We start from the raw sequence: 23,990 nt of genomic DNA, 5'->3' as shown, positions 1-23,990 counted from the left end.
ATACTCATTAACACCTCTCATTTGATACCCATATCGTACAAACATATTCTAGAGTCACCCCTGGTCCACCTTTATGGCGATATTTCGAAACGGCTTCCACCTATAGAACTAAGGCCCACTCCCTTTTAAAATACTCATTAACACCTTTCGTTTGATATCCATATTGTACAAACGCATTCTAGAGTCACCCCTGGTCCACCTTTATGCCGATATCTCGAAAAGGCGACCACCTGTACAGCTACCACCACTCCCTTTAAAAAACCCTCATTAATACCTTTAATTTTATACCCATATCGTACAAACACATTCTAGAGTCACCCCTGGTCCACTTTTATGGCGATATTTCGAAACGGCTTCCACCTATAGAACTAAGGCCCACTCCCTTTTAAAACACTCATTAACACCTTTCGTTTGATACCCATATTGTACAAACGCATTCTAGAGTCACCCCTGGTCCACCTTTATGGCGATATCTCTGAAAAGGCAACCACCTATACAATTACCACCACTCCCTTTTAAAACCTTCATTAATACCGTTAATTTGATACCCATATCGTGCAAACAAATTCTAGAGTCAACCCTAATCCACCTTTATGGCGATATCCCTAAATGACGTCCACCTATAGAACTATGGCCCACTCCCTCATAAAATACTCTTTAGTGCCTTTCATTTGATAGACATGTCATACAAACACATTCCAGGGTTTCCCTCGGTTCATTTTCCTACATGGTTATTTTCCCTTATGTTGTCACCATAGCTCTCAACTGAGTATGTAATGTTCGGTTACACCCGAACTTAACCTTCCTTACTTGTTTTTAAATTAAAGTCTCTTAATTTTAAATGTTGTTCTCTCATTTTAAAATGACTATTCCTATATTCAAATGAATATTTCCTATTTTAAAATGAAGGTTTCTTATTTTGAATTGCCTAATCTGATTTTTAAATGAGTTTTTCTTATTTTGACTCGAAATTTTCTCATTTTCAAGTGAACAATCCAATTTTAAAATGGATACTTCTCGTTTTTAAATGAAGCTTTCTCATTTTAAGTTGAAAAGTCTGATTTTGAATTGAAATTTTCCCATTTTAAACTGACTAATCTGATTTTTAATTGAAGGTTTCTCATTTTAATCTGAAAATGGTTTAGATTCGAGGTTCATTAAAATCAAAATAACGCAACCTTGTGTAAAACTTATTATTTACAAATAAATTCAGAGATTGCATGTTTTCTACAAAAAGAAATCATTGAATATTAAGTCTCCTAACCTATCTATTAACAGCGGAAATCGTGAGAAGATTTGATCAAAATGCTTGAACAAAGATGAAGTATTGCGTAAAATTGTCCCTCCCGCGACAACCGAATATCCCTGCAATGTATGTATTCATTTGGATAAATTTTTTTTCTTACCAAAGTTGGTCACCGATTTCACAAAATTACTTTATTGTATACATAAATGTGTTCATTTTCAATTATTAAACCAAATTTTTTTGTTTTTTATCATCAAAATATTTTGAAATTTTCTAAAATTTTTTTATATAAATATACTTCTGCACTACATATACCAAAAATATCCAATAACAAACGCGCTAAAATTTATGATCAATAAACTGAAGTTGGCGCATTTGTTTTCCATATAAATTGTTATTAAAATAAAAATGCATAACCCACTAAACAATTTGCTTCGACTAGTTTTAAAGAGAATTGTGTTGTCTTTAAAAACTTTTCAAAAATTAGCGACGATATTTTTTTCGATGTAAAGAAATTTTCAGGCGTGTTTGACATGCGTAAGTGATTTATCAAAACGAAAATGTTAATTACACTAACAAATATATATCAATTTATAGTTTTCGGAGGATTGTGAAACGGCGTCTTCCATATATCAGACTGGAAGTATTTAGTGGATAAGCTACGCCGTGCAACCAAATATATTCGGTAATCACTACCTTTAGGTTGAATATTTTATCTCTGAGAACCAAAATTTGTGTACCTCTTTTTCTTAACGAAGTGATTACAAACTCGTTAACTCAAATCGGAGCACTCAAATCTCTTCATGAAAGTTTGAACTCCGAAAAAGTTTGGTGGGTACACAATTTCACACTTAACACCGTGAACGTTTTTATTTTAATTAAAAAAAAAACTGAAAAAATAGTTTTTCGCAATAATTTTCGCTCTCTCGTCGGTATTGACTAATGAAAATTGAGATTTATTACGTTGTTCGAACTAGATTTGTTTTGTTTGAAATTATAAACGGTCGCACATATCTATATAATATTTACGTATCTATGTAAATATGGCACAGAAAATAGAGTAAAACATATAAAAACGTTTGAACATACATATGTACATTAGGGTGGCTCTTTGTTGTATGAAGAAGAAATTGTTTGGATTTTCTATCTACTCCACTACAAAAATGCAAATAGCGCAAAAAAAAAAAAAAAAAAAATACGTACAAAGTCTAATGCCAATACCTAAAGATTCAAAGGTTGCGCAAGGAGCTCAAACTCCTGGAAAAGGACGAATTTTATTAAACATTTTAAGTCTTCATATTCCTCCATCCTAGAAACGTTTACTCCTTTTCAAAGCAATTTATAAGTCTTTTGTTCTGTGCTTTTTTAAAATGACTGCAATCTTAGAATTCAGTCAATTAATAAAAAAGCTACAGACTAAAATATAACATTAATGAAAACAGTTTTCATTCATTGAATAGAAAGAACGACGAACATCCGTCACTAACAAAAATTCTCAAATAAACAGAAGTCGATATAGTTTTCAGACTTACAAATTAAATAAGCTGCAAATCTGCGTACTCGAAAAATTTCTAAAAATTCATAGTAAAAAGTTGAATATTTTGCGCCCAACTGAAGTTTTGTCGCCTCTTCTTTTTTATAACTTGTTTTATTACTTAACCAATTTTGCATTTGAAAGCAAATTTCCGTAGAGGTTATAACAAGTGAGAGACAATTCCGGCCTTAAATATTAATTGAGGTGGACCAAAGAAATGTGAAAATTTGCTCTTTTCAGGCTTCTTGTGCAACCTGTACATTTGGTGAGGACGGGAATTGGAACACTTTGGAAAATAATGACCACCCTAATGTACATAAGTACATATTTAGCCTCTGCACGAACTGATTCAATATTCTAGCTTAACAGAATAGAGGAGATTTGCATATACATACATACTATTTTGTATAAATTTTGTATACAAAACCCTCAACAATTAGATAAAAATTCATTTCATATACCAAAAATTTTAAATGAAAAATATTAAATTTGGTCAATTAAAAAACATTCCTAAAACCAATGGAAATGGCAAAAAATGCCAACATTATCATATTATATAATTCATGTAAATATATTCGTGAACTCCTTTTACGACAAAATGGTTCAAAGTGTTTTATGAGCTGATAAAGTATAGAGGTAGTAAATGTTAACAATTTTTTATTTCCCTTATTAAGCTGCTTTCATGTTTGTTTGCAAATTTCGGCTAAAAAGAAGAACCATACTATCTCTTATCTTTGTCTTTGACCTATATCAAGGCTTAGTAGATATTCTATTAGAACGAATTAACTTTCTAGTTCGTCACAGGAGCCATAGAAGTAATGACATTTTATTCCTTGAATGTGTGAAGACTAACTGTACATATCACGCCCCCATATCAGAATGCTACGTGAGTTTAATTTGTTCGCCATTCTTAGGATTTAGAGTTTGCGCTTAATAAGTCTAAATTCAAATTAAAACCTATTGAAGTTTTAGTGGTATTTTTGATGACAGTGCAACGATAGAGAAAAGCAAGCGCTAGGTAGCGCCAGGAACGCGATATTTAAAAATTCTTTCGAGTTCGGAAATTCGAAATCTTAATTAACTCCCCGGTGAGATAGAGGCCTGAGACTTTCTACATATCTTTGAACTCTATTAAAATGAAATATTTCTTCTACAAATTCTTACAGTGGACGTACGAATCGATATTTATATGCATTTAGAAAGTCCATACAGCAAGTGAAATGTTGCATTCGAATTTGAAGTAACTTCTAATTGAGCTACAAACTTGGTTCATCGCACGTTCTCTAAAACCCGATGACATTGCATTAATTAGGAGAAAACGTTGCGATAGGTGGCGTACTGGTTAGATATTTAGAAAATTTCAGTACCTGGGCGACCGAGCTTTGCTCGGCAACTTTCGTTGTGCTGAGAAATTTTTCTAATAGTAATCTGTGAGAAATTGCAATTATTCATTTAAAAGAAAATTATTTAAAATTAAGTCGAATCATGTGTAAGATTTTTTCCGAAGATTTTTAACTTTAATGTTCTCCTTTAAAGCTTTAATAGAATATAAGTAAGTAGAGTACTATTTCGTCTAACTACCCCAACCCTAAATGGCAACCCTACTCAAAAATGTCCCTATGGTAATGTGGAGTGAAATACCTTTCGTTTGATATCCATATCGGCATATCTCATGCAATTTTTTTTAATTTCGAATAGGTGGCAACCCTAAATGACATCCCTAACAAAAAGTGTCCCTATTGTAATGCGGAGTGAAATACCTTTCGTTTGATACCCATATCGGCATATCATGGAATTTTTTTTAAATTTCGAATAGGTGGCAACCCTAAATGGCAACCCTGCTTAAAAATGTCCCTATTGTAATGCGAAGTGAAATACCTTTCGTTTGATACCCATATCGGCATATCTCATGCAATTTTTTTTTTAATTTCGAATAGGCGGCAACCCTAAATGACAACCTTAACCAAAAATGCCCCTATTGTAATGCGGAGTGAAATACCTTTCGTTTGATACCCATATCGGCAAATCTCATGCAATTTTTTTTAAATTTCGAATAGGTGGCTACCCTAAATGGCAACCCTGCTTAAAAATGTCCCTATTGTAATGTGGAGTGAAATACCTTTCGTTTGATACCCATATCGGCATATCTCATGCAATTTTTTTTTACTTTCGAAAAGGTGGCAACCCTAAATGGCACCCCTACTCAAAAATTTCCCTATTGTAATGCGGAGTGAAATACCTTTCGTTTGATACCCATATCGGCATATCTCATGCAATTTTTTTTAAATTTCGAATAGGTGGCAACTTTGTGAAACATTCTGAGTAGCAACATCTAGGTAGAAAGTCTTAGAAGGTGATACATTACCTCTGTGCCAAATTTCATTTAAATAAGTTAAGCCGTCCCCGAGATCGTTCGGCTATATAAACAAACAAGAATTGCTCGTTTAAAGTTATAAGATATTAAACTAGAGAATATTGCGATCAAGTGTTTTGAAATGTCCCAATCAATTATAAATCTTCAATCTTACGCACAGTTCAGAAGACCAAGACGATGCAACCAAAGGAGTCAAAATTTCCGTAGATGACACACGGTTTGAGGTAATAAAAATAATCCAACTAAAGCTTGAGTTTTAAACGAAGCAAAGAAAGTACCTGTCACAAAATTTTCAGTATGAATGAAGGGGAGAGGGGGAACTCACACGAGATTTGAAATTCTTTCGATCGATTTTGTGTTACTCCATGGAAGGCTGGAGTTTTAAAGACATTTAAGAAACCAAAATTAATACCTGTTACAAAAGTTCTGTTTGGAACGCTCGAAGAGGGGACGGTTATCTTGCGATCTATTTCGTAGAGACTTGATGTTTACCTACTAACTTAATAAATAAGAACACCGAAACTATGGAACAGAAGAACAGTATTGCCACAAAGTTGCGATTTAGCATTTAGCCTTTTTCAGTTTTTTTTTAAATTCTTTAGCTTTTTGCAAAATTTTAGAAAATCTAAATAAACAGTTTTATGTATATTCAATTTTAAGAACATTGAATGAATTTGGGCTAGATTTAAAAAATTTGAGGGGCTAAGGAACAGATAATGTTGGCATTATGGTAGGCAGAAATCGAGTCATAGTAACTTTATTAAGGCAATATCAACCTAATATCGTTTTCGTTCCGTGTGTTTGCCATTCAATTCTAAGACTGTTTCATCTGCTTCGAAACCGCTTACGAGCGAAATTGAATTTTTTGATTTCAGAAACATTTAACTGGGTTTTTAAGTCCACATGTAGGCAAAAGAGCTACGCCATGATACATATATGATACGTAAAACAACGGACTCCACCCGTTGCAAACCGCATCAACACGAGTGAAATAACTCCTAGTTTTTCTGTACTTATGTCAACAGGCATAAGATTTATTTGAAAGATACCGTTGTGTGTATTGCTTTTAGCTCATATAAAGTAAAACTTACGTAAGGAATTATTATAAGCCATAAGGTAGAACATAACAACTTTATTATAAGACTTATGGAACAAAAAAATAAGGCTTACTTACATGTATTAGGTCCTTTTATATAAGGCTTATATATAGCCGACCCAAAATCAGGCTTATGAAAGCTCTTATAATAACGAGCCTGAATAAGGATTGGTGTACCATAGTATAACCTTATTATAAGTTTTATTGCATATACATATAAAATTGTTTGGACTTATAATAATTCACCATCCGACTTCATATCCCTTTATTCATAATAACCTATTTCAAAACTTTATTTAATCGGGGGTCACTCATCGGCAGTGGTTCGGCCAGCTCAGAAAGTGTCATGAAAATATTCCCTCCAAAAATTCATTTGCCAGATATCGTTTGGAGTTGGTGTAAAACACATGCAAAAACTTGAAAAAGTGGTTCTCAGACAGTGTGGAATGTAGAGTTTGCATCTTTCATGGGTTCTTTAAAAGGACAAAAAGTAGATTTCCTTATTGAACAGTTTTATCGGCGTTCTTAGTTTGCAAATAAAAAACCATTTACATTTTTTTTAATTTACCTCAAACATATTACGAAAACTTATAGACTATAGTGGAGTTTTATTTATCACTAGCAGACCCGGAAGACGTTGTTCTGCCCTAAATTTGGTATATCTGCATACATTTTAATAAGCTTTTTCCGTCTAACTCTATACCAAATTTCAGGCAAATCGAATAGAACGTATGCAAATAGGTATGTGGGTATTATTAATTCATGTCATTATTTCGGCTTCGCATGCATATTTATCAGTTTTACCAGGTTGATATGACTAAATCGAATATCACTACGAAAATTACTTTAAAGCTCTCAGCAACAGCTTTCATTTGATATCCATAATACACACACATTCTAGGGGCATCCGGGTCCACGTTTTGGCCCGTATATTGAAACCCCACAGGGGTATGAAAATTGCCCTCTACTGGAGCACTCATCAACAGCTTTCATTAGTTATCCATATTGTATAAACATATTTCAGTGTTACCCTGATCCACGCTTTGGCCTATATCTCGAGACCCTAGTCACAAACATGTATGAAAATTACCCTGTACTAAAGCACTCATTAACAGCTTTCATTTATTATCCATATTCTATAAATACATTCTAGGGCTACCCGGGTCCACGTTTTCGCCTATATCTCGAGACCCTAGTCACCCAGGGGTGTGAAAATTACCCTGTACTAAAGCACTCATCAACAGCTTCCATTTGATACCCATACTGTACAAACACATCCCAGGGTTACCCAGATCCACGTTTTGATCTCAAGACCCTAGCTACAACGGGAAATTCTTAGTTTCGAAATATGAAAAACCTTCGTCTTGATCGAAGCCAAAATTTGGTGATGATTGAAGTGTGGGAAAATCGTTTCCGTATGGAACCATAAACACACACACAGAATTTGAATTTATATATGTGACCCGGTCTATGAAAAGGTGGCTTATGGCTCCAAAAAAATTTTTCCACTTTTTTATGGTTTCGATAGTTTTTGAGACGCTCTTTCACGTGGTGAAAATTAGAAAGTCCTAACTTGCTTAGAAGTGTATTAAAAATGTAGATAAAGAAGAGCACAAATGAAAGACGACGAAGGCTTTGGTTCCTTCGATGCCACTTTGGTGGAAGATTTTTTGATAGCATTTTTTTCGATGGCAATGGAACTAAAATAGCGGTCAGAAACTTGTTTGTGCTTTGCCTTTTGGGTATTACTGTTCATAATGCAAAAGAAAAACTACTAAGAAACTGAAGAAATGCATTGTTTATCTTTAACAGCTGTTTCTCGCAATTTCGTTTTTGAGTCATAAGCCACCTTTTCATAGATCGGGTCACATATATACATAGATGTATCCCTTTCAAATTATAACACAGATATCATCTTCTAACAATTTTTTTTTATTTTTTATGAAATTGGAGTAAAAGTTAATTTAAATTTTTTATTCTGTTATGCCTTTTATGAAAAAAATTTTATAACACATGGAAAGTTTAGCTTTTTTTCTTAGCCTTACAAATTTTTATTTAGCCTTTTATTTTTGTCAATCATTTTTCTGAAAAAGTTCTGGCAACACTGCAGAAGAGTCAAGTAAGAAAAGATAAAGAAATTTTAAACACTTTCTTTATACAAATGTTTCTTTAAACATAGACATAATGCTGATGAAATTTGCTTTTGAAATTTTGTAAACCTCAGGCAGAACGCAATTTATAGATGTTTAATATCTTCTTTACGGCAATGCTTTCAATCTTTAAGTAATTGTTTCCATCGGTTCAGTAACTGTGCTCTACCTTTAAGTTTTTCTTTCTGATAAGCTGTCTATAATATCTATTGTTAAATTTCATCATCATGATGTTTGTATTTAAGGTCAAACTTTTCGCAGCGTTTACGTGTCAGGTCTGACTAAACATAACGTGGCAAAATAGAACTAACAGGAAACCTAACAAGTTTAAGCTTTTAAACATTTTTGACATATTTTATTAGAAAAGAGCGGTAAATTTTAAAGTTTTAATTACGGAATAACCCGGCAAATACGAGACATAAACGAATTTTCATACTCATTTTAAAAGTAGATATGTTTATTAAATTATAATTACGTATGTATATAATGTAAAGGTTCTTATTTTCCCTTTTAGCTCAATGCAATGCAGCGACACACATACAAAATTAGTTTGGACTCTGAACTATTGTCTCATTGAATGGACATCGAAATTTGTGCCACAATGTCCCCTGCTGTCCAATACTGTAATTGCGGCTGGTAATTTCCTAAGGAAAACCAATAATGAGGATGTATACCTATGCGTATTGCATGTAAGTATCCGCACGCACATACATATACTACTACTATTAGTTGTATTAACTTAGAAGCAATCAATATGTTTGAAATTTGTACAAGATTAAGCTACCAATTTTAGGATGCATGCCAGCAAGCAATTTAATATAATATGAATAGCATTTTAACATGCTTACGATTATACTAAGGCATGTATGTATGTGTTGTACTTTAAGTTAATACGTAAATATGTACACTTTAAAACATTTCCAGGAAGATGTTTAATAGAAACATACCCAGATGTTAGTAGAACAAATGCTTCTCGTTAGCTAATTTGAATGGTTTTCAAGATCTTACTCAAAAGCCGTTGAAGATATCGTGTTGAAATGTGGCGAGGAGGTTGTAATGAAGCTTACCACTGTCCAAATGCTTCTTTAATAACTGCTGGGATATACTCTGGACCCTCCTGCAAGTCGTAATTCACTTCATTTAAACATATCTCTAACTGTCTACGAGTAATTCAATGCTTCCTTATACTTAATATACTTCACTCTTCAAATAGTGTTTGTACTGGGGGTGGCGTGGTCGGTTTGGTCCACCCGAGTCCCGTTGGCGTGCCTGCTCCCGTGCTTGCTTGCGTTGGCTTTGTCTGGATTGGTTATGTTGGCTAGCGGTTCACCCGTGTAGCGTTAGCCGGCGGTCACGAGGTGATTTAGTGACATGTGTTGGTTTGTAGACACCACGCCCACTTTGAAAAGAAATCGATGTCGAAATTTCGAAAAATGGGGAAAAAACCTACATATAATGCATTGCCAAAGATCGATAAAACTATGAAATTTCATATGTAGGTAGACTTTATGACAAAAAATTTTTAATTTTATAAAATGTGCGAGGGAATCTTCAATCAGATGTCTGCTTTCTGGGTATTCAGCAGAAACTGTTTGTTCAGCATTTCATTTCTCTCCCTTATGGGGAGTACTCTTGCCTCACTGTGTAAATGGTGTTCAGGAGAAGACAAAAGTCGCGATACTGAGAGCGGTGTTGTGATAGGTCTGTAGTTTCTTCCAGCATGTATTCTGTAAGCTCGGCAACCATACTGGGGACGGTAGCACGCAAGCGGCCGCCCAATCGCTTTATAAGTGTTTATGAACATTTCTTTACCTTTACCCCGAGTGCTGCCGGTAAGATATTTGAGAGTTTTGTCACGGCTCTGGATTTTAAGGTACAATGGCGAATGCATGATCGCCAAAATGTGGATTCTGATCGAACTAATTGTTTTTATTTTTCGAGTATCTTAAACGGTCTAATAATATCATGTATCAGTTTCGTGAATAAGTAGTGAATGTATTTGTGGTAGCTTTGTATTTTTTACACTTACATATTTATTTTCGTCCGTGAAATAGCATTTAAACTTAAAGTTTGCTTTATTATTATTAAAAGCGTTCAAGCAATAAAGATTTTAATTCCACTATGAAATTGCATTGCAAGCTGTAAAAAAAGAAAGAAAGAAAGAAAAGTGCAACGAAAGCAAAAGCAAGTCAGTTTTTATACTCAGTTGAGCAGAGCTCACAGAGTATATTAACTTTGATTGAATAACGGTTGGTTGTTCAGGTATAAAGGAATCGAGATAGATATAGACTTCCATATATCGAAATCATCAGGATCGAAAATAAATTTGGTTGAGCCATGTCCGTCCGTCCGTTAACATGATAACTTGAGTAAATTTTGAGGTATATTGATGAAATTTGGTATGTAGGTTCCTGGGCACTCATCTCAGATCGCTATTTAAAATGAACGATATCGGACTATAACCACGCCCACTTTTTCGATATCGAAAATTTCGCAAAACCGAAAAAGTGCGATAATTCATTACCAAAGACGGATAAAGCGATGAAACTTGGTAGGTGTGTTGAACTTCTGACGCAGAATAGAAAATTAGTAAAATGGACAATGGGCGTGGCACCGCCTACTTTTAAAAGAAGGTAATTTTAAATTTCTGCAAGCTGTAATTTGACAGTCGTTGCAGATATAATGTTTAAATTTGGTAGGAACGTTACTCCTATTACTATATGTGTGCTTAATAAAAATTAGCAAAATCGGAGAACGACCACGCCCACTTTAAAAAAAAATTTTTTTTAAAGTAAAATTTTAACAAAAAATTTAATATCTTTACAGTATATAAGTAAATAATATCAACATTCAACTCCAATAATGATATGGTGCAACAAAATACAAAAATAAAAGTAAATTTCAAAATGGGCGTGTCTCCGCCCTTTTTCATTTAGAATACTTTTAATGCCATAAGTCGAACAAAAATTTACCAATCCTTGTGAAATTTGGTAGTGGCTTAGATTCTTGGACGATAACATATTTCTGTGAAAAAGGGCGAAATCGGTTGAAGCCATACGATAACTTGAGCAAAAATCGATATATCTTTACTAAACTCAGTTCACGTACTTATCTGAACTCACTTTGTATTGGTATAAAAAATGGCCGAAATACGACTATGACCACGCCCACTTTTTCGATATTGAAAATTACGAAAAATGAAAAAATGCCATAATTCTATACCAAATACGAAAAAAGGGATGAAACATGGTAATTGGATTGGTTTATTAACGCAAAATATAACTTAGGAAAAAAACTTTGTAAAATGGGTGTGACACCTACCATATTAAGTAGAAGAAAATGAAAAAGTTCTGCAGGGCGAAATAAAAAACCTTGAAATCTTGGCAGGAATGCTGTTCGTGGTGTTACATATATAAATAAATTAGCGGTATCCAACAGATGATGTTCTGGGTCACCCTGGTCCACATTTTGGTCGATATCTGGAAAGCGCCTTCACATATACAACTACCACCACTCCCTTTTAAAACCCGCATTAATACCTTTAATTTGATACCCATATCGTACAAACAAATTCTAGAGTCAACCCTGATCCACCTTTTTGGCGATATCTCGAAAGGGCGTCCACCTATAGAACTAAGCACACGCCTTTTAAAATTCTCATTAACATCTTTCATTTGATACCCATATCGTACAAACAAATTCTAGAGTCAGCCCTGGTCCACCTTTATGGTGATATCCCTAAATGGCGTCCACCTTTAGAAATATGGCCCACTCCCTCATAAAATACTCTTTAATACCTTTCATTTGATATCCATGTCATACAAACACATTCCAGGGTTACCCTCGGTTCGTTTTCCTACATTGTTATTTTCCCTTATGTTGTCAGCATAGCTCTCAACTGAGTATGTAATGTTCGGTTGCACCCGAAATTAACCTTCCTTACTCGTTGAAATTAGATTTCTGTTAAATATTGGGTAATAATTGAATGAGAACAAGGAATTATGCATGAACGAAATAATTGAAAAGCATTTTTATTTAAGTTGAATCGAGCATTTTAAAATATTCACATTGAATACCAACAAATTCATAAATTGATTGTATGGTTATCTAAATTTTAGTTGTGTATACAATATTTTTATCGAATATTAGTTTGGTAATTGTTAAAATTGTACTTTTGTGCGTTTTAAAGTTCATCGAACTTCCGACATGAAGACAGCAAAAATATTTGAACTATAAATCTTTAGTGCACAAAAATACAATTTTAAACAAGCAACCTTTATTTTCCGGGTCAATTCAACTAAGACGGGTTCTGCTATTTTCTATAATTTTCCTTTATATTAACTTTGCTTGATGTATTTCTGCCAATTTCCAAACAAATTGGAGAAACTTGCAATCCATTTTCGTTTAATTTCCCAGAGGGATGGTGTCCTACAGCATGAAACACATATCGGAACCCGATAAAAGTTTAACACGGGGGATAACAACTTTGTTCGGCGATCCAGGGATCGTGGAAATTCTAAAAAACATCCGAACTTGAAAATTTTGCCTTCGAGTTTTAAGGAACTTCCTGATAAACCAGAGACTTGATACTTTGAACGAAACTTTGGGCTTTATTGTGTTGTAATACTCAGGATAAAAGAGTTTTCTAGGGCAGGGATGGAGATATTCTGAGATATTTATGCCCCTATTACGGTATACAACTCAACTTAGTTGGGTTGTAATTAAAACAACTCAACTTTCAGACAACTCAACTCCTGTTTGGTATTACGAATTACAACTTATTTCAGTTGAGGTTGAATTGGTGCTGCCAACCTAAGAAAGTGATGATTTGACAGATAAATGAACAGCTGATCAATTTGTGGCAAAAATTTAAGAATTTTCAAAAGTGATTTTGTTATTACAGATATTATATGATATGAAATCTATTTTGTAATGGCAAAAATGTTGGTGATTAACATGTCGCGAATACGGAAAACACACGCGTGATCATTCCAATCCCTTGGAACTACCAAGCACCAAGCACCAAGTAAGAAAATGTTTAAGTAACAAATGAAGTGCTTAAAATGAGGTTATTTTGCAGATTTGAAAGGAAGCATTTTACTCATTACTAAACAAAATTAAGGAAGGCTGTACCCCTATTTAAAATTATGCGCCATATTCAGATTCCTTGCTGATGCCGCTATCAAAAATGCTGTGGAAATGATTTTGGCGTTGGACTGGTTGTAGATATTATTGAGGAGCATATTTTTGCGAAGTGGATTAAAACCCAAACAGCAAAAATTGTATTTTACTCTAAAACAGGATTCCCAGGAGTAGTGATTAGTATCAATGGGACTGACGAATGGAACTGCGGCCAGCCTCGTCCAACTTCGGAATGTCGCTCCATAATGTTAAAAAGTTATTCAATGTAATCCTTCGTTTAAACGTTGTTTTTTCTATAAATGTGTACAAAATTGTTGATTATTGTTTAATTAAAAAAGGTTTAACTACCGGCTTTAAATTGTTTTTGTTTATTTTTTGGTAACGTTTTATGAGCCCGTGCACCATCTAACTCTTATCAAAGGTGGTATCAAAAGACGCGTTTCGATCTCCGTTTTTAGGATTTGAAAGTGGAAATTAAAAATTTTATTTCTGTCGCAAAATATTTAAAAAAAAAACACACAAAACGGCCCGAGAGGGTCGAAATAGGAGGCCAGATCTACAGTTTTTTTTGCACAGAACATCTTTCTGTGTTTGCAGTCTTTGCTCGCGGTTGGTAAAACTAATCCTGGGTGGGTCCAACACCTTTCTGCATTAGTGTTTACAAAAAATCTGGCAAAATACAACAACCACATGACAATTTGAACCGAAATGATATGACAAAAATAAAATTTTTAATTTTTGTTTTCGGATTCTAAAATTGGAGGTCGAAACGTGTCTTTTGATACCAACTTTGAAAATTTTTGCTAAAAATTAGGTGGTGAACCGCCTTCTAAAACGTTACATTTACAAAACAACTGCAATATTGTATGAGACAACTGCTAGTAATCAGTTGTAAGATTTTGACGTCTTTGACAACTACACCAACACAAGGTTGTAAACGGTAATGCCACAAAAAGTTGTTAAACTAGACAACTCAACCGACATTTTTTTTGACAGATTGAGTTGTAATCGGTAATACCAAATTGCGAAATTTCAACCCAACCAGAGTTGAGTTGTAAACGGTAATAGGGGCATTAGAAAGTTCACTTGCAACATGTGGAATCATGCGATCGCCATTTGAGTAACTTTCCATAGAGCTCGATTTTTGAAACTAAGAACGCACCTCAGAACCGAGCTTGGACATTTTTCTTTCAAGTTTTGAGAAACTTCCCGATAACCTAGAAACCTGAAACTATGAACAAAAGTTCGGGCTTTATTAGGTTGTAATATATAGTATAAAAAAAGATTCGAGATTTTAAGAGGTATTGAAAAGTCCATTTAGAATTGTGGAATCCTGCGATTGATTTTTACGTAACTACTCATTGAGCTGGAAACATGAAACCATACACGTAGTTCAAGTCACCTTGACAATGCAACGGAAGGAAAACATAAAAAGAAGATAAACAATTTTTAAGTACTTTACTTACTTAATTGGCGTTTAACCATTTAAACGGTTATGAACAATGCGCACCAGCTCCTTCTATCTGCCAACCGGCGTCAATTGGTCACACCAAGGGAGTTTAAATCGTTTTCCATCTGATCCTTCCAACGGAGCGTGGGCCGCCCTCTACCTCTGCTTCTATATGCGAGTTCCGATAGAAACACTTTCTTGGCCGGAGCATCATCTGTCATTCGCATAACATGACCTAGCTATCGCAGCCGCTGCCTTTTAAATCACTGGACTATATTAATGTCTACGTATAGCTCGTACAGCTCATCGCTAAATCTTTTTCGGTACTCGCCATCGCCAATGCGTAGAGGTCCATAAATATTTCAAAGAACTTTTCTCTCGAACACTCCCAGAGCCGTTTCATCTGATGTTGTCATGGTCCATGCTTCTGCACCATATAGCAGGACGGAGACGATAAGTGACTTGAGGAGTATCATTTTTTTAAGTACGTCTTTCATATAAATGGACCAGAAGAAACTAATAATTTTCTTTAAACAGAGAAATCTGGTTGACCTCTGATATACAAATTTTAACATAAACACTGTAAAATTTTTTATGAGGAACAAAAATATTAAATTTCTGTTGCAAAATTATATAACAATGTTGGGCCATCTATGATCGATTTATTGAAAGTTTGTTGCAAGAATGAAATACAACTAAAAATGAAAGAAGAAAAACAGAATTTCAGATCGATATTTGAAGAAAGTTTTTAAGTATTCTGTCAATTATGACAAACGGACGACCAAAAACAGTCGTCGCACCGTCGTCAAATCCTCTTAAGGCTAACGCTAAAGATTGGATGGATTCTTTTTTACCCGTAACTCACGATTTTGGAGGTGTCCAGGGGAAATCCCATTTTCAAGATCTACAAAAAAGGCATCACTTTCCAGGAATTTCACTTTAGTCTTTTTTGCAACACCGTGTAGTTTAAGAAAAAGCTCGAAAAAATGCTAAAAAAATAATCGAGAAAATATAACTAAAAGTTTGAAAGCCACTGTTTCGCTTGGTTGCGAACGACTCGGAGAGATCCTTCCCCATCCTTACGGAGCTGCAAAGCAATATTTTAGGATTATTCCGAAGCTAGTTACTATTGCTTAGGTGTTCCATGAAGTACTCCGAGCCTGAGTAAGCTCATCCTGTCCTAAGGCAGAGCAATGTAAATATGACCAAATTTTTTATATGTGTGAGGGTATTTAAAACCACATTTATCTATCAGCAGCGCTGCCGTCGTATTCCTGATTGCTTAACCTATTTTTTGCTTCGTATGTAGCTGCGTACATACATGCCTGCAGAAAATGCGACTAGTCTAGGATGAATCCGGGATGAGTCGCAAAGGAGCGTGCGACTATATCCAGTTCTGTTCTCTTTATATGGGTTGGAGTGGTCCCCTTTGTTTGAGCATGTCCTATAGAGAGACAAATGCCTAATGGGCACTGTCGGACTGTTCCTATTTATACCCCTACGGGTACGGTCGGACATATCCTTTTTGTGATGTTCGACATTTCCTCTTTGTACCCCTTTGAGTACTGTCGACACGCCCTCTTTTTACCTCTACGGGTACTTTCGGACTGATCTTTTCTGTACTGTTCGACACTCCCTCTTTGTACCCCTACCTATGGGAAGTGTCCGACAGGCCCTTTTTGTATACATACGGGTAGTGTCGGACATATTCTCTTCGTGCCCCTACAGCCAGAGTGACTTTTGTTCGCCTATGGGTATTGTCGGACAAGTCCTTTTTCTACACGTACGGAACTTCATGCGGATTTTATAACTTTTTAAACTCTGATATAATATTCTTTACTATTCTTCGTATTGGTATTGTAGAATAATAAAAACAAAACAAATGTAATGATAATGGAAGATACGGTCCTAGAATTTTAGGTTCGGTATAGAGCTCCGCACTTTTCTTAAATAATGCTGTTCAATCACATTTAATCTTTTTTATTTTATTCATTTCGTTGCTGTTTGTTTTTTATTGTTTTTTTTTTTCGATTGGCTACATAAATTTCCGACTGACTGATGCCAAAAATACCCAAAAGGGGCTATAGGGGATCCATTAGACCGCTCTCCATAGGGATATATCGCACGATTTTTTGCAGGGATAGCTTCGTACATACATTCATACATATTTATCTGTATTAAATACGAATACGCAAACAATTGCATTTGACCTGCAAAAATCCCTGCCATACATATATATATATATATAAATTACCCTAAAAAAGGCAGTAAACACGCTTTATCGTTCAAGTGAGTCCTTTTTCGTGTAGTATCAGCAGCATTTAAATCACTTCGCTGCTTTGACCATCAGATACGCCCAAAAAAACAAGAGATGTAAAATGCTGAATGCAAAGCAGACTCTCAAAGCACACAGTTGATTGAGCGTTTATTATCTCAACTTGCTGTCACACAATTCTACTCTTACTTTGCCGGTCTATCTAGTCGGTTAGCTTGATGGTCCATATACATGGATGTGTTTCTACATATAGCACCACCAAAAAACTGGACGTGCGTTGTTACTTTCATTGTTTTTTGAATAAACATTTGCTATTTATGTTACGCGTTCACTTTTACCGATTTCCTCTTACAATTTGACATATACATACATACTTACATATGCACAGGTGTGGTCAGTCCCACTGAAAATGGTTTTTATACTCAGCGAAGCAGAGCTCACAGAGCATATTAATTTTGTTCGCATAACGGTACCGCGTAACGGCATAAACTAATCGAGATAGATATAGTCTTCTATATATCAAAATGATCTGGGCGAAAAAAGAAATTCATTTAGCTATGTCCGTCCGTCTGTCCGTGAACACAATAACTTGAGCAAATTGAGGTATATTAATGAAACCTGGTATGTAAGATCTCGGGCACTCATCTCAGATCCCTATTTAAAATGCACGAAATCAGACTATAACCACGCCCACTTTTTCGATATCGAACATTTCGAAAAACCGAATAAGTGCGATAATTCATTACCAAAGACGGATAAAGTGATGAAACTTGGTAGGTAGGTTGACCCTATGATACAGAATAGAAAATCAGTAAAATTTTTGACAATTGGCGTGACACCCAGCGCCCTTTTAAAATAAGGTAATTTAAAATTTTGCAAGCTGTAATTTAGCAGTCGTTGAAGATATCTCCATGAAATTTGGCAGGAACAATACTCCTATTACTATATGTATTGTAAATAAAAATTAACAAAATTGGATGACGAACACGCCCACTTTTTAAAAAAATTTAAAAGTAAAATTTTAACAAAAGATTGAATATCTTTACAGTATATAAGTAAGTTATGTCAACATTCAACTCCAGTAATGATATGGTGCAACAAAATACAAAAATAAAAGAAATTTTCAAAATGGGCGTGGCTCCGCCCTTTTTCATTTAATTTGTCTATAATTTCAATGCCATAAGTCGAACAAAAATTTACCAATCCTTGTGAATTTTGGTAAAGGCATAGCACCTATGACGATAACTGTTTCTGTGAAAATGGGCGAAATCGGTTGAAGCCACGCCCAGTTTTTATACACAGTCGACCGTCTGTCTTTACGCTCGGCCGTTAACGCGATAACTTGGGCAAAAATAGATATATCTTTACTAAACTTATTTCACGTACTTATCGGGACGCACTTTATCTTGGTATTAAAAATGGGCGAAATCCGACTATGACCACGCCCACATTTTTGGTATCGAAAATTTGAAAAAATGAAAAAAAATGACATAATTCTATACCAAATACGAAAAACGGGATGAAACATGGTAATTGGATTGTTTTTTGTGACTCTGAATATAACTTTAGAATAAAAAAATTAAAAAAAAAATTTTTGAGTTAAACGGTTTTATTGAAAACAATACTTACATGAAGTAATAATAATACTAAAAGCTAGAAAATAATTAGGTAGGTCCTGATCAACGCCCTAGATTGATGAGGAGTGTGATGACTAGTACCTAGGACCTACCTAATTATTTTCTAGCTTTTAGTATTATTATTACTTCATGTAAGTATTGTTTTCAATAAAACCGTTTAACTTAACCATTTTTTTTAATTATTTTATTTTCAAGTTGTTAGTATTTATTTAATTGCCTGTTATTTCTCAATCTATTTAGTTCATTTGAAGCCTTATTCTCTATTACGAAACGAACGTTCGTTTCGAATCAAAGACAAATCGCTAGTGCATTTGCACTAAGTTAAGCGATGGAAACATATCATTTTACACTTGCTTTCGCCTTTCTGTTTGACATAAAGTAAGAAACGTAAAGGCCGAACGAAAATTATAGAGAATACCATAGACGAAATGGTTTGGAGGCGAATCGTTCGCCTGAGCTATCGTTCGCAATATAGAATGAAGCCCTTAGTGACTCATTACTGCAAGGACTTTCCTGACAATTTGTTACAATCTAATTCCTCAATACGTAATCCTTCCAAAGACTTTACTCGACTCTGCGCCACGTATGCTTTCCCCTCCTCCAACTCCAAGATATTTTGATGTCATTTCTACCGGACTGTATGTAATATTTGTTCCAAATATGAGCCAAATCGGACATCATAGGTCGCTTTCAATCCTTGTATGTATTATGTGTTCCAAATATGAGCCGAATCGGACCATAAATACGATTTTTGTGAATATCTCGATCTTTGCGCCACCTAGCGGCGATTTTTTTCATAAGTTGCTTTCTATTCTTGTATGTATTATGTGTTCAAAATATGAGCCTTTTAAAAATCTTTTATATAAAAGTGGGCGTGGTCCTTAACCGATGTCGTTAATTTTTCTTTAAAGCATTTCTTATAGTAAAGGCAACCTCCCTGCCAAATTTTTTATGATAGGTTTAACGATTTTTGATTTATGATTAATAATATATGCATAATTGATTTTATTACAAGTGGGAGGTGCCACGCCCATTTTAAAATTTTTTTTCAAATTTTCATCAAGAGTCTCAATATCAGTCCACACGTCATATTTCAAGATTCTAGGTGTATTATTTATTAAATAATCAGGTTTGTTGTGTTTTCCAAAATGTTATATATATAAAAAGTGGGCGTGGTTATCATCCGATTTCGCTCATTTTCAACACCAATCTCTTCTGGGTCCAGATAAGCTAGTGTACCAATTTTGGTGAAAATATCTCAATATTTACTCAAGTTATCGTGTTAATTAACAGACGGACGGACGGACGGACATGGCTCAATCAAATTTCTTTTCGATACCGATGGTTTTGATATATGGAAGTCTATATCTATCTCGATTCCTTTATACCTGTACAACCAACCGTTATCCAACCAAAGTTAATATACGCTGTGTGCAAAGCACGCTTACGTGAGTGAGGATAACGGGAAGGAAAGAACACTTTTTGAATGTAGGCAAACCGATTTTCTGACAGGACAACGTGCGCCGTGTACGCAGTATCCATAGTTGTGGGTAGAAAAAAACTTTTTATCTGTGCATTACTGGCTATGTAATGCAATTCCTCACTTGAATTTAAAACGTACTTACTTAATTTTTCAATATAAGAGTTTTGGGTTCGCTGAATAGCTCTTATTTTTCTATATTTCTTTCCCTTGTGTGTCACTATATTTATTGCACTTCACCGGCTGCTGCTTACTTCCTCACATCATCCCCAACCCTGTTATCATCAAACGTCAAAAAGTGTTATTCGTTCATCTATTATCCCTTGTTTGTTTGTTACCAACGCCCGCAGTTGTCTGACTCTCGACTCCCAACTCTTGATATCCAGTCATTCGTTCGTTTAGTGTTTTGTTGATTTGCCGCAGGACACCAATGCTTACTTGACAAGTAGCATTCTGTGGCCCAGCGGTGAATGAGTGAGCACTATGTCAGTGTCTCACCTCTTCATCCTCCTCCTCGCCATAGTCAGCGTTCATTGATGGTCAATGGGCCAGTGCGGTTGCTATTGCTGCTACTTGTTAATTGGTTTTTTGATTGGCAATTTTCAAAACTAATAACAAAAAACAAATGTTCACTCATACATACGTGGCTTTCTAGTATAAATATATATATGTATGTATGTATAGAAGTATGTATTATGAAGCATTTATTTTTATGGTTAAGAGAGTGTAATAAAGCGAGAAAAAAAATCTAAAATAAAGCTCATAGAGCTTAACGTCCGAGTAAATGGCTGGTTGGTTAGCTGAGTTGGCTAGCCTAGTGTGGTTGGGCTCATTATACGTTCCATGGCCGCTTGGTTGACCATTGTTGACCGGAATCAATGCGTTGCGTTTACGCTTGAGTTGTGCCGTGACATTACTGACCGCCACACACACATTCTCAAAAATATGCTGTGGGTCACACACCTTTCTAAATGATGCGTCGATCGGGTTTATGTGCATGTGTTTGTTGATTGTTTAGGTTATTCACATACACAAATGATTAGTATATCATACGGGCTTATTGTATTCAATTTTATGTATGTGTGTGCATTTTGTTTAGTTGAGCAAATAATTAAATAACGTTTTGGGACTATGGAAATGCCTAATAGACGTCAGTTTAATTGTGTGGATTATGGCCAGCTTGTTGGGCGACAATAAAAACAAGTAAATGTGTCTAAGTTCGGGTGTAACCGAACATTATATACTCAGCGTGAGCTTCAATTGTACATTTCATTTCAGATATCTTACTTTTCTACACAACACGTGGCACCGCCCGTTTAAAAAAAATATCTCCCCATTTCCTCTTACAATAAAACTTGATAAGTGAAATAGCATTGATTCAAAACTATTTTTGCTAAGCTATAGCTTATTATTCTAGTCTACGACCCTTTTAAACTTGTTTTATATCTAAGTTGCCGTGGTCTTTAACCGATACCGTCCATTTTTACTAGAAATATTTTCTGCTATAAGGAAAATATGTATACCCAATTTTATTACGATTTGTTAATTTTTCTTCGAATTATGGCTCCCGAAACATAGAAAATTGCTTAGTCATAAAAGGGGCGGTGCCACACCCATTTTCAAAAATTTTTGTATTTTCCTATTTAATGTTATAATTCAATTTAGAAAGTAAAATTCTATTGATACAAAGCTCTTTGTCGCTAAGATATAGCTTATTTTATTCGTCCACGACCCTTTTAAAAATCTTTTATATAAAAGTGGGCGTGGTCCTTGACCGATTTCGTTAATTTTTCTTCAAAGAATTCCTTATAGTAAAGGCAACATCTCTGCCGAATTTTGTTATGATAGTTTTAACGATTTTTGATTTATGATTAACAATATTTGTAAATTTAATTTTATCACAAGTGGGCGGTGCCACGCCCATTTAAAACAATTTTACCAAATTTTTATCAAGAGTCTCAATATCAGTCCACACGTCAAATTTCCACATTCTACGTGTATTGTTTACTAAATAATCATGTTTTTTGTGTTCTCTAAAATGTTATATATATAAAAAGTGGGCGTGGTTATCATCCGGTTTCGATCATTTTCAATACCAATCTATTCTGGGTCCAGATAAGCTCGTGTACCAAATTTGGTGAAGATATCTCAATATTTATAATATAGTGTATAGTAATATTTAAGTTATAGTGTTAACGGACAGACGGACGGACGGACGGACGGACTTGGCTCAATCGAATTTTCGATACTGAAGATTTTGATATATGGAATTCTATATCTATCTCGATTCCGTTACACCTGTACAACCAACAGTTACCCAATCAAAGCTAACATACTCTGTGTGCAAAGCACTCTGAGTATAATAACAAAGCATGTTTTAAAACAGACATACAAACATTTATATATTTTTATACTAAACAACATTCATTCTGTGTGGCTGGTTATATAAGCAGCATAAATTGCAGCAATTAGTTATAAGCACTCTACAGGCCATATATATGTATGTACATAGGTAAATATGTGCTTAGCCGTTTCCTCAGAATTAGGTGTTTGTAGTTGTTTATGGAAATATCTCTATTTATAAATTCATAAAAAGGGTTTAAAAATTGCTCAACTAATTTTCAGTACTACAAAATTGGTGGAATTCAAATTTGGCAAATATTTGATCAGCAGAAAATATTCTTATTTTTATTTTACTTCTGATATAATTTGAGTTGATACAAGCTGACATCATCAGCAGAAAAAAACTTGAATATTGTATTGCGCTTTGAAGCTATAAGTATTTCATAACCAATTATTTTTAAATTAAAATTTTTTCATTTTTTAACAGTACAAATAAGGCTCGAATTACTTGCTGAAAAACAGCAAAGGTAAAATTTATTTATTATTTTTCAGCAGCTCTTTCTTATTTTCATAGGGACATACAAGTAATTGTACTACGCTTTGATCGTATTGACGCAAAAGCCTTTATAGGTATATGGTTTCATTGTTGTATTAATATCAAAGCCTGATATCTATATATGCTTCTGCTAAGAAAAAGACAAAAACGTGCGTACAAAATACGACCGTGTTTGGGAAAGATCAACCAGATTATATACATATATGAAAACAAGTAAGGAAGGCTAAGTTCGGGTGTAACCGAACATTACATACTCAGCTGTGAGCTTTGGAGACAAAATAAGGGAAAATCACCATGTAGGAAAATGAACCTAGGGTAACCCTGGAATGTGTTTGTATGACATGGGTATCAAATGGAAGGTATTAAAGAGTATTTTAATCGAGAGTGGGCCATAGTTCTATAGGTGGACGCCATTTTGGGATATCGCGATAAAGGTGGACCAGGGGTGACTCTAGAATGCGTTTGTACAATATGGGTATCAAACGAAAGGTGTTAGTGGGTATTTTAAAAGGGAGTGGGCCTTAGTTCTATAGGTGGACGCCTTTTCGAGATATCGCCATAAAGGTGGACCAGGGGTGACTAGAATTTGTTTGTACGATATGGGTATCAAATGAAAGGTGTTAATGAGTATTTTAAAAGGGAGTGGGCCTTAGTTCTATAGGTGGACGCCCTTTCGAGATATCGTCGTAAAGGTGGACCAGGGGTGA

At 34.7% G+C, this 23,990-nt stretch overlaps 1 protein-coding gene across 1 annotated transcript in view; it reads left to right on the top strand.

The window, feature by feature from the left end:
• htt (huntingtin) overlaps positions 1–23,990 on the top strand; it is a 395,162-nt gene that overhangs the window by 311,715 nt on the left and 59,457 nt on the right. Inside the window, exon 26 of the mRNA XM_067768365.1 lies at positions 8,915–9,089. Within this exon, the coding sequence (XP_067624466.1) occupies positions 8,915–9,089 (175 nt within the window). The remainder of the gene's footprint in view (positions 1–8,914; positions 9,090–23,990) is intronic.

This window comes from Eurosta solidaginis, chromosome 1 (assembly GCF_040869045.1).
Source record: "Eurosta solidaginis isolate ZX-2024a chromosome 1, ASM4086904v1, whole genome shotgun sequence".
Classification (NCBI taxonomy): domain Eukaryota; kingdom Metazoa; phylum Arthropoda; class Insecta; order Diptera; family Tephritidae; genus Eurosta; species Eurosta solidaginis.
Note: the sequence above shows the minus strand (reverse complement) of the source record. Positions and strands in the feature narration are given on the sequence as shown.